The sequence below is a fragment of the Wyeomyia smithii genome, chromosome 3 (genome assembly GCF_029784165.1).
Source record: "Wyeomyia smithii strain HCP4-BCI-WySm-NY-G18 chromosome 3, ASM2978416v1, whole genome shotgun sequence".
Classification (NCBI taxonomy): Eukaryota; Metazoa; Arthropoda; class Insecta; order Diptera; family Culicidae; genus Wyeomyia; species Wyeomyia smithii.
Window position 1 is genome coordinate 47,167,082 of NC_073696.1, and position 14,101 is coordinate 47,181,182.

The following is a 14,101-nucleotide window of genomic DNA, read 5'->3' on the forward strand; positions in this document are numbered from 1 at the left end:
CGGCTAGTGGAGACGGGTGGTTATTTACTGATTGCACTGATAATTTGTCTGAAATTTGTCTTATTGTTAGGTTGTAATTTAATTAAATCTTTAAAAAATACTGTTCCTGTTGTATCGAACTAACCTCAGCGACTTTCGTTTCAAAATTTTTTCTCCTTTGTTATTAAAGAAGGCTTAAAAAAAGATTTAAAAAATTAGATTTTTTTTGAAACTTGCACAAGCATCGCTTATTTCTTTAGAACAAATAGAGGTACTTTTATCCTTCCATAAAATATAAAATGCATGCACATCCCCAGCAGGAAGCGCGAAGACTTTCGCGATCCAGCCCACGACGGAACGAACGGAGCACCGAGCGCAGCATGAAATCAGCGCGCGCCTGGGCATGAGTTTAGTATCGGCTCGAACGTGCAGAACATTCGATCGTACGGCGGTTCCCAACGGACGGATCATTCTCTATTTCACGCGGTACCGTAGCCGTCGTCGTCGTCCTCGTTGTCGTATTTACTATCCAAGAGCGATCCGAAAGGCAGAAAGTGCTGACTGTTCCTTTTTAAACTTTTACTTGGTGAAAAGTTTTCGACAGGATATATCGCGCTGAGTAGACTGGAAACAAGTAACGTTGTTAACAAAAAATCAATCAATATGAGTGATTAAACCCAAACCAGATTTTACTGTGCAACCGTGAAAGTGGCGCAACGAATTCCAGTTTTCGGTTGAAATATGGCCATATCCACAGGCCCCAAGCTAGTGGGCCTGAGGAGTGACAGCTCCGTGCGACTGAGCCGGAAGCTATCCTTGCCGGGTGTATCCTGCCTGGTGGTGATTGTGTTTTATGTGCTACAATTCATCGATCTAACCGGAGCCGTGGTATGTAATCTTTTGATTTTCAATATTTTTCAGAAGGTAGTGATTCTACAATGGTGTAGAGGGACACACTTTTTCAAATTTGTTGATTTTCAAATTTGTTGATTTCATCCTCTCCGTAGTGTGCTTCATTGAAAGTATCAATAAGATAGAGAAAATTGAAGATTATTCCATCATTTTTTGTCTTCCGAATACTAATCAATATTGAATGAAGATCTTACAAAAATGAAGATATCCCAAATTCTGCATTTTTTGAAGTGCAACAAAATAGTTATAGCAAGAGTTCCAGTATCTCTTCAAAATACGTAGATATATTAAATTTTTCATCCTATATTGCTCAATCGAGTTTTCAAAACTATCTGACTTTAAAACAAATGTCTTTACTATCGAATTCCTCTACACACTTAAAAATAATTGTCGAAATCGGTAATGCGTATGAGGATTCAAAATAAAGTACCTAAAGTCTAAGTACCTGAAACTCCAGTAAATTTGTCAACAGAAAAGCTTCACACCAAAATAAAATTTATTGATTTCATGATTTAAGAGCAGGACTTTTGACTTTACGTATTTTACGCAGGGGAACTTTTTTTAGACCCTAGAGTAACTTTCGCAAAGAGTGTATAGCATTACTCTGAACTTTTCAAAACCAGGTTGTAGGGAATTGATAATGCTTTGTAAAACACTGACATCAAATAAAAAATATTTTTAGCAAGAAGAACTAAAATGAATTAAATAATGCTACATTTTCAATTAAAACAATGAATTGAACTTTTCTTTTATTTGGTATGAAAACTGACAAATTATAAAATAAACCCTAAATTTTGAATTAAATGAAAATAGTAGAACTTTCCTTTTTTTGTCGAAACTGCAGGATGAAAGTTCAGGATGGAGAAACGTAAAACGATTTTATTTTTAAAATAAGTTTCAAGGCATTTGTTTAATTTAACCTTATTAAAAAAAATCATATTCAAATGATGTCATCTGATTCTAATAGTAATTCTACATAATAAAGGAGAATAACTTTGCGTATGCATTCGTTCTCGAGATATTTAAAAATTAAGGCTGGAGAATTTTATTTTTTTATGGGAATATATCTTTTTTGTAAGCTATTCAAAAGCAAGCTTCAGCATCAACCACAAATTCATAGAAATGTATGATCAATATTACACAATTCACACTCAGACAACAAAGATATTAGAAAAAAATTCAGAAGTTATCGTCATGTTTATATTTGTCGGGAAAACTTTTTGACTGATTGAATAATTCGAACGACGGAGATAACTTTTAAATTATTCGACAAAACTTGTTGGCGTTTAAAGGTCGAAGAGGCGACTTGATTCCACCAACAAATCAAGATGATAGAAGGTTAGGTATTTCAGTAAATATTAAGGGATTTGATTTGATACGATTTGAAAACAGATAAACCTTAAGAAGATACGATATTAAGACCGACTTTTCTGAAGGAATCCACGTGTAAAAACACTCCAAAGGCAACTTGAATGTATGCACATAAGCTCTAACACATTCTGTACGCCTGAAATTTGTTAACAGTTTAACAACTATGCTTGAGATTTTAAACTAAAATATCCATGTACATTACAGTTTGTGCCAGTTGCGTTCAACAACCGGTTTGACAACACACGTTGTGTGGAAATATCTGATTTTGTGCCAAATAATTGACATTTACGGGAAGTGTTTCTTTTCTCCTTTTTTTTGAAGAAAACGGCGGCTGAAGTGCATCGAGAGTTTTAAAAAAAAGTTTGCGAAAATAGTGCTCTAAATGAAACGACCGTCCGCGTGGAGGAAGGTAAAAAACCTTCAAAGTCGCTGAGTTGCGAAATTGCTCGATGGCGATCCATGCTAAACGCAGGAACAGCTTGCTTCGGTATTAGAAATTACCCGTAAAGCCATTCATCACCCTCACCGTCAAATCAAAAATAAGTAACTTTGACTTCATTAAACTTGAAGCCAAAGGTTTTTTCGCCTGTGAACAACTGCTTCAGCGCCAAACAAGAAGTGATTTCTTCGTAGCATCGTGACGGGTGATACAAGAATGAATTCATTACAGTAACTCAAAGAAAAGAAAGTCATGACATTTACTTCGATGGTACATGGTCTGACTGATCAGCAGTTTTGCATATATGAAGACAGCCTTAAATGGAAGGAGCAAAAACCGGCCAAAGGCACAAGACTCGGAAAACATATCCTCATTCCTCATGTTTGCCTATACGGTTTCACCTCAACGTGGTATTCAAGCTCTACTAGAAAGATGGAAAATTCCGAGTTATTACAGAGTAATCTAGAATAGAATCATTCTCTTGATCATTCTCTTAATTGCACTTAAAAGCACTAAGTAATACTTTTTCAACCGGGAATAACAATCAAATTAGTGAAATGTTTACTTACATACTATAGTCGTAGAACTTTCAAGATATACTTTCAGTTTTATTGAGATTCCAATTCCGAAATTCAAACTTTCATTCTTTTCGATCCAAGATCCCAATCTATAACCTACAGTGTAACATTTTTCAATTACGTAGATTTACTCAGCCGCGGCTTCTTAATTCCTCCAACAATTGTTATATGGAAGTATTTTTGAACACGTTTCCGAGAACTATTTGCTAAATTCATTGCATCTACTTTGTTCAGTTCATTACGAAAATAATACGACCGTCAAATTTATTACGAACTAGCTGTCCCGGCAAACTTCGTACCACCGCCTTGAGTTTTATTGACTGTTGTATTGCAAAAACTGAAATATCTAACTGCTGTTTAAAACATACCTACGATATGTTTCGACTCTGATTTGTTTTTAGTTTTGTTTTTTTCAATCCTGCGCTCGTAAAATTCTACGCTTTTATTTCATTGAACATTATGAAGCACCTTTCAACCATAATCAAATCATTTCAATACATTTCTGAAAATAAAAAGTCATTCTTTTAAATATTCTGAAGGAAATCATTACATTATATTTTCAATTATTCAAAAGCTTGACTTAATGCAAATATAGTAATACCCTTCTGCCTGGCCAATCTCACTGGAACAGAAAATTCGGAATATACGAAATTCGGAATATACGAAATATGTGAAAGTGGTCCAGGCGGTCCTAGCCACTAAATTCTATATACACTAAGGTCGCTTTTTACGCGGGGGAAGCGTTCCAAATTTGTATGGGCCCGCGTAAAAAACGACTTTTTTGAGTTGCAAATATAACAAAGAAACCGTCCTAAAACGTTAAAACCTCGTTTGAATATGATAGTGGCCAAACTAGAGACCAAAATTCAATATTTTAAATTTTGAGTATTTACACCAAAAATTGTGAATTTTTTTGAAAACTGGCATATGATCACTCGTGGCCTAAAACGGAAAACGTGACTGAAATGAGGTCGATATATTGTGCCGTTTTTCAGTAATGGAGGAAAGCAACCCGCGTAAAAAAAACCGCGTAAAAAGCGACCTTACTGTATTCCACAATGTCGGGGTCAGGGTCACTGAATATGCGACATAGAGCTGTCCATGTGAGAAGCATGAATACTCGGAGTTTATGCCACAAATTTTTAGTGACTGTCCTTGGGATTTATCAATAGTCATCGCGAATGCACGACGCACGGGAAATTGCAGACGTTTAAAATTTAACGGCGAATCGGTAGGAGTAATCGAGATACGCGGGATTATTACGACTTCTCCTTTGTAGTTTCCTGTCAGAATTGTCGCTTCAAGGACATTTGCCATCGGGTAGTGGCAGCAATGCATCTGTTCGGTGGTAAATTTGACCTTGAAATTATAAAGTAGTAGTATTTAAAAATATTTGATTAGTATTTTTCTCTCAATTGAGTGTTTAAGTTTTATACTTTATTTTTTTTTTTTTGTTCAAGACTCGTTTGAAGACTATGGAAACTAAGTGTGTAACTGATGATTTTGAGATATATGGGGTGTCGAACGTCGTGCATTTCGAGCTCGTCTTGTTCATAACCGATCAACTTCCCTTCTGGACTCGTATATTTCCTGACTTTTTAATATTCTATCTTCAGTGTTGCGGAGCCTGGCATTTTTATTGACCTGCTACTACTCGTGTCTTAACTCGCAAAACTGGAACAAAAACAATCAATTTAATTTTAATTCAACGGCATGTTAAATATTTGAACATTTCACTAACAACAACTCCATCTGAACAAAAAACACTTCGACCACAGCAGAAATTTGTCAAAGTCAACTGGAAGATATGCAAGAATCAGTTTGATCATATAGATTAGGAAACATTCCTTTTATAAAATACCCTTAGCGGCATCTTCGTTAGGAAGCATTCCCACTACATGTGGAAGAAAATTATTCGAAACCAACTGAAACCAGTATGAATACTCCTCAGAATTCTTGCAAAAACCCATTATTAGTTTTAATCTATTATGTTTATTACTTACCGACAATGATACAATACAATCTTCTTTCTTGAAAAACAGTCACAGCACAAATTAACAGAAACCGACGTTGAATTTAGGTGGCATCAACAGAAACCAATACGAAAATCGCATAGAACTATTCCATAAAATATTTAAAAAAATGAAGGCTATCGTTTAAGTACCTACGCCCCGGTGCTGAAAACTTGTTTCGAATTTTTCCGATCAAAGGCTACAAAAAATCGTTACTCACTAAAACTCACAGAAAACCTCTCAGAATCTCAGAAGGGCGGGAAATATCAAGGGTTGGTTTTTAACGTTTTATAAGTTTTCCAGTTGATTTTCGTTATTGCCATGACATAGTGACAATATGGTTTTGTCCTAAACAAAAATTCTCGCAAAACCTAATGGCCAACCATTTTTCGGGTATCTTTTTTTTTTTCAAACATACATGATACCAATTGTTTTTCACGTGACCATGTGACATAAAGCTGTTTATGCGAGAATATGCATGTTTTAGGTTTAATGCCACCAGTTATCAGGGCTTTGGGCATTATCGAATATCACGCAACTGCTGAGCGCGAAGGTACATACAGACGTTTGAAATTAAATGGTAAATTGGTAGGAACACGGAGCTTCGAAATTTTCGCTTCAATGACATTAATATTTCATCTGCTTTTTGAGGCAGATCTGCTGCCTAAGCACAGTGCAATTGACACTTCGCAACATTATATTTTTCAATTCAACATACAACAATTAATTGTAAATCCAGAGATTTGTAGGAATGCAATAGTGCCTATTTAACGAAACATGAACAGAAATCAATGTTTTTTGAGAAGCAAAAACTACACGTTTATTTTACCAGCTAACAGAATCATTGCAGCATGAGCAAATGTCAATGATCTAAGTCAGTGTGCATTTTGGAGAAAATTGAACAGATTGATTAGATCCGAGCAATGGTAAATAAAATCATCGCACATGTAGTGTTATTCTTGTTCTTTCTTTTCATTTATCAGATAAGTAAAACGATTATATGCAACTTTGCTCAAATAAGCCAGAAATTTAATTTACATTATCAAGTATATGCCCTCGAATAAAATCAAAGCCACGTTAAGAGTATTCACATGCATGTCGAGTTTGCTGCTACCACGCTAAAGCGCTTTTGCATAGAAAAGGTGTAGTAGGCAGCGAAAACGAATATCACTTTATATGTGAATCATTAACAGGTGCTTGTTTACGACGACGCCTCAATAACGACGCAGCTTGTCTACCGCTCATAGAATGTAATCATAGTAATCTAATGACGTTGTTTTTGGAGTAAAAGGCGGGAAAAGGCGAAAATGTATTACAATTTTTTTTTAAACTTTATCAGTTGATTATTGTTATTTTTATGGCTTATTATCTCGTCGAAGATCAAGACAAAACAAACACAAAAAGAATCATTCAAATCCGTTGATTCTATTTGGAGTGAAACGCCGTTATTTTTATTTAATAGAAGATAAACAACGCCGAAGCATGAAAATGGTTCATTGCATCATTTTCACGTTTCGACGTTGCTTACTTGTATTGCGTGATTCAGAGTAATTGTATAAACAATTGCTCCAAATCGCAGGATACATGGAATAAACATTACTACACACACAAAAAAATCCCACTGTCCTGTCAATTGTTAATTCCTCACCACTACCATAATGCAAAAGTATATTTCTAAACCGAAATAGGCTTGCAAGTAATGAATTCGAAGTCCAGAAAATAGACACTTTCCTTACTGTTGAACACTATAAGGATACCGGCATCAAAACCTACATTTCTGCAACGTCGATCATCGTTATACGGAATTAAAGTTCATTAAGTGTCTAGAAGATGGATCCCTTCACACTGAAAATTTACTGCAGGCACAAGGGCAAATTACAACTGACCAGTGGTGGGCACCGCTAACCGAAAATTTAGCGACGCTAATCGCTAAGTCGCTAACCGGAAAATTTAGCTCGATAATCGCTAAACGCTAAACGCTAAACCCACCTTAGCGGAACTTTCGCTAATCGCTAATCGCTAACTTTTTAATATGTGAATAGTCATATCGCTATATTTATTGCTCGTGTTTTGTCAGATTTGGACCACTTTGATCTGTTTTGGTTAAACAAACGAAAACAATTACTTTTTAAAGCTATTTACAGTAAGAGGTTCACGAAACGGTATTCATATTTGATTTTGTAAAAACAAGAATAACAAAAGTTATTTAGCTTGCATTGAAAATAGATACTCTTAGGAATGTTTTCATAAAAATTCAATTATTATCTGAATCGAAAAAGTAGAACCAAAGTTGTCATAATTTCAAGCGCATTGCAATTTACCAAAGTTCTTGGTGTGCCGAAAATTCAATCTAGACCTTGTGCTTGTTCTTCAAAATGCTCCTGTGGCTTGTACGATAGCTGGAACTCCATTCTAGGGTAAAAAAATGACAAAAGTAACTTTCGCAGTAAAGTATGTTCATCTTTCGAAGCAATTTACGTACGCCATCAGCAATTCACAGTTTTTCTAAATATTTCTATTGTCGCTTCTCTACAAAATTTAGCGAATTAGCGATTAGCGTTTCGAAGGCCAAAATTTTAGCGACGCTAACAGTGTCGCTAACCAGCTCAAAAATTAGCGAAATCGCTAAATCGCTAACTGAATTTTAGCGTCGCTATTTAGCGAATTAGCGAATTAGCGGAATGGTGCCCACCACTGCAACTGACTGATCATAATTCGTCAGAATTACCGTCCTTTTGCCTTTCTCTTATCAAGATAAAAGGACTTCATCATCAAAATGGTAGTTTATATTTTAGGTTCATTTATGTTTCGAAGTAATGATTGATTTTCATCGAAACATACCGGTAGACATGATTGTAGTATTGACCGCCATTAAATCATTCAATTGCTTTCGAAACTTAAAGGCGATCAAGCGTGGCACTTTCGTTGATTCACAGCGTAGCATTATTTTATAAAGACGATCCGATTACATTACTCGTTTCGTACTACGTGCAGAGCGCGAGCGCCAGTTATCACGATTATGTGTACGTGAAACTTTTATGCTGATTTTTGTCTTTTGCTGGATGTTGCTGATCGCTTTTCATAAAGTTATTGCCTGCCCAGAACGCGCTTATCAGGAGTCAGAGGCAGCGAAAAAATTGTGCTTCAGCATTGACTCCGTTTCCGAGAAATTGTTCGCTTCGCGTTACCCCGTGCGCCCGCGCACCCAAACGCTCAGCAAGTCGATTTCATTCACGCTTCTTGCTCTGTTGCTGCAGGCGCACGTATGGAAACAGGAAAAGTAATGAGGTTAAAGTTTATAGCCGTATGCTCTTATTTTTAGCGTCCGCAGTCTCATTCGTCTTATTTTGATAAAGTCTCGCGCAAGGCTTCTAGCGGCTGTTGGCGGCGGCACCCCTTCGCAAGTGCGCGGATTCAGAAATAATTTTACTGAAAGTCGTAATTTCAAAACCGACACCGAAGTTATCAGCCGAAGGAGGATGTTATCGAAACTTAGGAGAGCTTCGCTACTTTTCGCTGATGAGAAACCGTTGTTTGGTGGTTGCTGACGGTCTGCATTTAGTGTGACTGGATAAAGTTACGAACGCTTCTTAGTAACGACACGATTCTCTCTTTTTTAATCCATTGTTACTACCGACATAGCTAGTTATATCGTCATGTTTATAATCCAATTATGCATTATAATTATAATTTCCATTTTTACACCGACCATTCTTCTTTAAAACTACTAATAAATTGTGCTAACTTATTCGAATTAAGAGAATTTACGAAAATTGAGCAGGGTTTCAATGTTTGCGATTCATGGACGATTGGACAATTTTTTTTTATGGACTCATCCCTGCAACCACAATCATCGATATTTTGTGATATCGCCCGGGTTTTTTTTTTTTTTTTTTTTTTTTTTTTTTTTTTAAAGGTGGCGGGGAAATCTGCAAACAGACACCTGAGAAGAGAACTCAGGGTATGGGGATGAGACTAGGGGAGAGATGCTGGGGTAGTTACACTCGCCCAGACACCTACTGATCCCTGTCCCGACCCACTAAAACCCCTCCAGTCTCCAGCCCTGGTCTTCCCGGAACGACGGTTAAGTATTACGTCGGGGAGTGGCTTTTGTGCGTGATGCACTTTACTCTTATAACCTCCTAGCTAACTACCTGGAGACTGGTAATTAGCTACCACTGGCGTGTTGGTGGTTGACCCGCCACACACGTTGCAGCTCCAGAACAATCTGAGAGGCGGCCGCACAGACCGCGTTCCAGATGTCCGGGTCGTCGCACATCCTCCGGACTAGATTGTCCGGAGTAGTGCCAGGCCCGCTCACAGCCATCATGTTGCTCCTCGCTCTTGCGAAACGGGGGCATACGAAGAAGACATGCTCAGCAGTCTCCTCCTCCTCCACGCACTCGGGACACATGGGGGACACCGCGTGTCCGAACCTGTGCAGATATTGCCTGAAACAACCATGGCCTGACAGGATTTGAGTCAGGTGGAAGTTCACTTCACCATGTCGTTTCCCGACCCAGCCGGATATCTCCGGTATGAGTCGGTGCGTCCATCTGCCCTTTGTGGAGTTGGACCATTCCCGCTGCCAGCGGAGCATCGAGAATGACCTTCTGGTACCTCGTATGCCCCTTGTGTCACGTTGGTCGAAACACTCTCTGTCCTCCTTGATGGCGATGCTAATAGGCATCATGCCGGACAAGACACAGATTGCATCGTATGACACCGTACGATACGCACTCGCAACTCTCAGGCACATGAGCCTGTAGGTGCTTTCCAGTTTACCACGGTAACTGTTAGTACCTAGCGCTCTGGACCACACTGGCCCACCATACCTAAGTATGGACGAAACCACGCTGGCAAGAAGTCTTCGCTTGCTGCCATAAACCGCTGAGCTATAGGACATCATACGAGATAGTGCTGCAATAGCCGATGAGGCCCTCTTACAGGCATAGTCGACGTGACTCCCGAACGTGAGCTTGTCGTCCACCATAACCCCCAAGAGCTTCAGGGATCGCTTCGAGGTGATGGTGCAGTCTCCGACTCTGACCACCGCCTGTTGCTCCGATTTACGGTTGTTCACAACCGTGACCTCCGTCTTATGATGCGCGAGCTCCAGTTTCCTGGAGCGCATCCAGTCCTCGACCTTGCGTATACAGTGCGCGGCCGTCAACTCGACCTCCTCGATAGACTCGCCGTAAACCTCCAGCGTTATGTCGTCTGCAAAGCCGACGATCACAACCCCTACAGGGAACTTGAGTTTCAACACTCCGTCATACATGACATTCCACAACACCGGGCCCAGGATAGAACCTTGCGGAACTCCTGCGGTAATTGGGACGCACTTTTGACCCTCCTCCGTGTCGTAAACAAGTACTCGATTCTGGAAATAATTTTCCAGAATCTTGTACAGCGACACCGGTACATGGATGCTCCTGAGCGCGAGCGCTATGGAGTCCCAACTGGCACTATTGAACGCATTCTTCACGTCGAGCGTGACGATTGCGCAGTAGCGTATTCCCCTTCTCTTGCGCTGGATTGCTACCTCCGCCGTCTTGATGACGGAAGAGATTGCGTCCAGCGTGGACCTGCCCTTCCGGAAGCCGAACTGGTTACTTGCCAGACCGTGTACACCCTCCGTGTACCTCACCAGTCTGTTGAGGATGATCCTCTCAAGCACCTTGCCCGCGGTGTCCAGCAGGCAGATAGGCCTATATGCCGATGGGTCCCCTGGCGGTTTCCCAGCCTTCGGCAATAAGACCAGTCTCTGCCGCTTCCACCTGTCCGGAAAGAGACAGTCATCCAGGCACCTCTGCATGACTGCCCTGAACAGCCCGGGGGCCGATTTTATCGCCAGCCTGATCGCCAGGTTAGGGATACCATCCGGTCCCGGTGCCTTGCTCACCTTTAGGGATTTGGCGATCACGATGAGTTCCTCATTCGTAACCCTTGCCTCCTCCCCTGCCTCGACACGGCTGTCGTCGCTCACGGATTGGATGCTCGGCAGGTTGGCCGACCATCTCTGGTCTATGTCTGAGATACTGGAACGTCGGACGTGAGACTCGACTGCCGGAGGCCAAGGACTTGGCTCGTGGCGTGGAAAGAGTCCCTCGATGATACGCTCCAGCATCGCTGGTGATCGCTCTGCAGGCGCCAGCGCGCCTTTAGTCTTGGCCATTACGATCCTGTAGGCGTCACCCCACGGATTTGTATTGGCACTCGCACATAGCCTATCGAAGCAGGCCCTCTTGCTGGCCTTTATCGCACTCTTTAGCATCGATCTTGCCGAACTGAATGCTGCGCGGCGCTCTGTCCTCTCTTCTTCGTTTCGCGCACGCTGCATCCTCCGTCTTGCACGGAGGCACGCACTGCGAAGGTCGGCTATCGCGTCCGTCCACCAGTAAACCGGTGGCTTTCCATTCCTAGGTTGGCGAGTCCTAGGCATGGTGGCGTCGCACGCCCGCGATAGCATAGCAACTAGTTGGTGAGCAGTCGGGCGGATCCAACTGCCCCCCTCGCGCTCCCTTCTCATTGCCTCTTCGAATACCTCGGCATCAAAGTGCGATGTCTTCCACCCGCGAACGGTCGGAGTGTTGGCTCTACCCGTCGCTTGCCGCCTCTCGTTGTTGTCTACACTATAACAGACCGCCTGGTGGTCGCTATTAGTGTAGCCATCGTCTACCCTCCAGTTCTTGATCAGTCCTGGGCTGGAGAACGTCACGTCGATGATCGACTCCGCACCATTTCTGCTAAATGTACTTTTGTTTCCAACGTTGGCCAGATCTAGGTTGAGCTTTGCAAAAGCCCCCAACAGGATCTGGCCCCTCTGGTTCGTGAAGCGACTTCCCCACTCAACAGCCCAAGCGTTGAAGTCGCCCGCCACCACCAACGGCGTTAGGCCCGTTAGCTCCATGGATAGGAGGTCGACCATCTGGGTGAACCTTTCGGTAGACCAACGTGGCGGAGCATAGCAACTGCAGTAGAACACTCCGGTTACCTTAGCAACTACGTACCCTTCTTCTGAGGTTGAGACAACCTCCTGAACCGGGAACTTGCTCGTCGTACATATGGCCGCCAAACTGGACTTATCCGCAACCCAGTTACCGTTTCCGGGAGGGATGCGGTAGGGATCCGATATGACGGCGATGTCCGACAACGACTCAGTGGCTGCTTGGTGTAGCAGCTGCTGAGCCGCGAAGCAATGGTTCAGGTTCAGTTGCGTCACCCTTACGCCCGTGGTTTCGCAGCCGGCTTACCGGCTGGGCACCTGGGGCCTCCCATAAAGTGTTTGGCGTCCCGTTTCCCGGAACATACCATGCACTTGGGAGACTCCACACAGTCCTTTGCTTTATGGCCTGCACCTCCACATCGCCTGCACAGCTGGCTCCTATCGGGCCCCTTGCAGGTCCAGGACTTATGTCCGCCCTCAAAGCACCGGAAGCAAATGTCTGGTTGCTGTAGTATGCCCAGAGGACATACAGACCAGCCGACCTTCAACTTGCCCTCTTTCAGGGCCAGGTTAGCGTCCGCCGACGGTAGTCGGAAGGTAGCTATCTGGGTCCCCGCCGGACCTTTGCGGAGGCGGATTGACTCCTTAGCCACCTCCACCCCGCACTTCGCTTTTAGGGCTTGTGCAATGTCGCACCCCTCAGTGATTTCGTCCAGGTTTTTAAGCTGGAGAGTCACTTCTGAGGTGAGTGCCCGCACTTGCACCTCCTTCCCTAGGACCTTTTCAGCTACCGTTTTGTAGGTAGCCCCCTTGTTCTTGGCGTCCTTCCGGAGCTCAAGTATCATCTCGCCAGTGCGAGATCGGCAGATACTCCGCACATCTGCCCCCAGATCCTTGAGCTGGGTTTCCCCCCTCATCTTCTTCAAGACTTCTGAGTACTTCGACCCATCCGTCTTGAGTATGAGGGCATCACCCCTCGCCCGGGTGTTTGCTATATTCTGCACTTCTTTTATTTAGCATTGTCACTATTGAAAGTATGTGACATGTTCATTTCTTACTTTTTGCTTGTGTGTATGCTTTTTCACCCTTCCTTTCTACGCTTACTACTCCGAGCCTCGCTGCCTCCAGCATATATTATTGCCAATTACAATTCCTTGAAGAGATTTCAACTGAATGCCCGATCAGAAAGAAAAAACAAAAATGTAACAGAAGTTGTTAGTTTGTTACGGGAAAAACCTTACAGTCTGTGTTTTCAATTTGGTCCCGTTAGGTGTTAAAATAACAGAAGTTATAACAGAAATGATTCTACTAGTATCAAACACATATCAAAATTTGTTACTAATATATCAGCTTTCTAACAAAATAAGATAGTATATAGAACAATATAATAACAAACATTGTTAGAAACAACAGGTTTTGATAAAAACGAAAAATTAGTTAGACTTGTTTCAGAACTACTTTATTTCACGTTTTGTTATTATAACTCATTCAGATTCAATTTTGTTATAAAAATTATAGGGAAAAATACCAAATTGTATCAAAATATGTTATTTGTATCTCACGTTGATAGAATTTTGTAATTTTTTTGTTATGCTCTTCTGATCGGGTGTCCCTCTGGGCAATTTTATTTCAAGAGGGACTTTTTTTTTTATTCTCGCTTATTTTCCGTCGGTCTAGTTCCGCCACTGTTGTGGCCAATCACCGACGCCCAGGGAGGCGACTCCACACCCAGGACCCTAACTCACGACCCGTTTATTAACGGACCGGCGCCAACGGCTTTACTTCCTCATGCGATGGAAGGCGTGATTCCAGAGATTTTTCGCCTCAGAAAATCTCCCGGTGTCGGCTAGGATTGAATCTA

At 41.8% G+C, this 14,101-nt stretch overlaps 1 protein-coding gene across 1 annotated transcript in view; it reads left to right on the plus strand.

The window, feature by feature from the left end:
- The first annotated feature begins 400 nt into the window (after positions 1-400).
- LOC129730161 (collagen alpha-1(IV) chain) overlaps positions 401-14,101 on the plus strand; it is a 77,170-nt gene continuing 63,469 nt past the window's right edge. Inside the window, exon 1 of the mRNA XM_055689266.1 lies at positions 401-867. Within this exon, the coding sequence (XP_055545241.1) occupies positions 721-867 (147 nt within the window). The 5' untranslated portion in view covers positions 401-720. The remainder of the gene's footprint in view (positions 868-14,101) is intronic.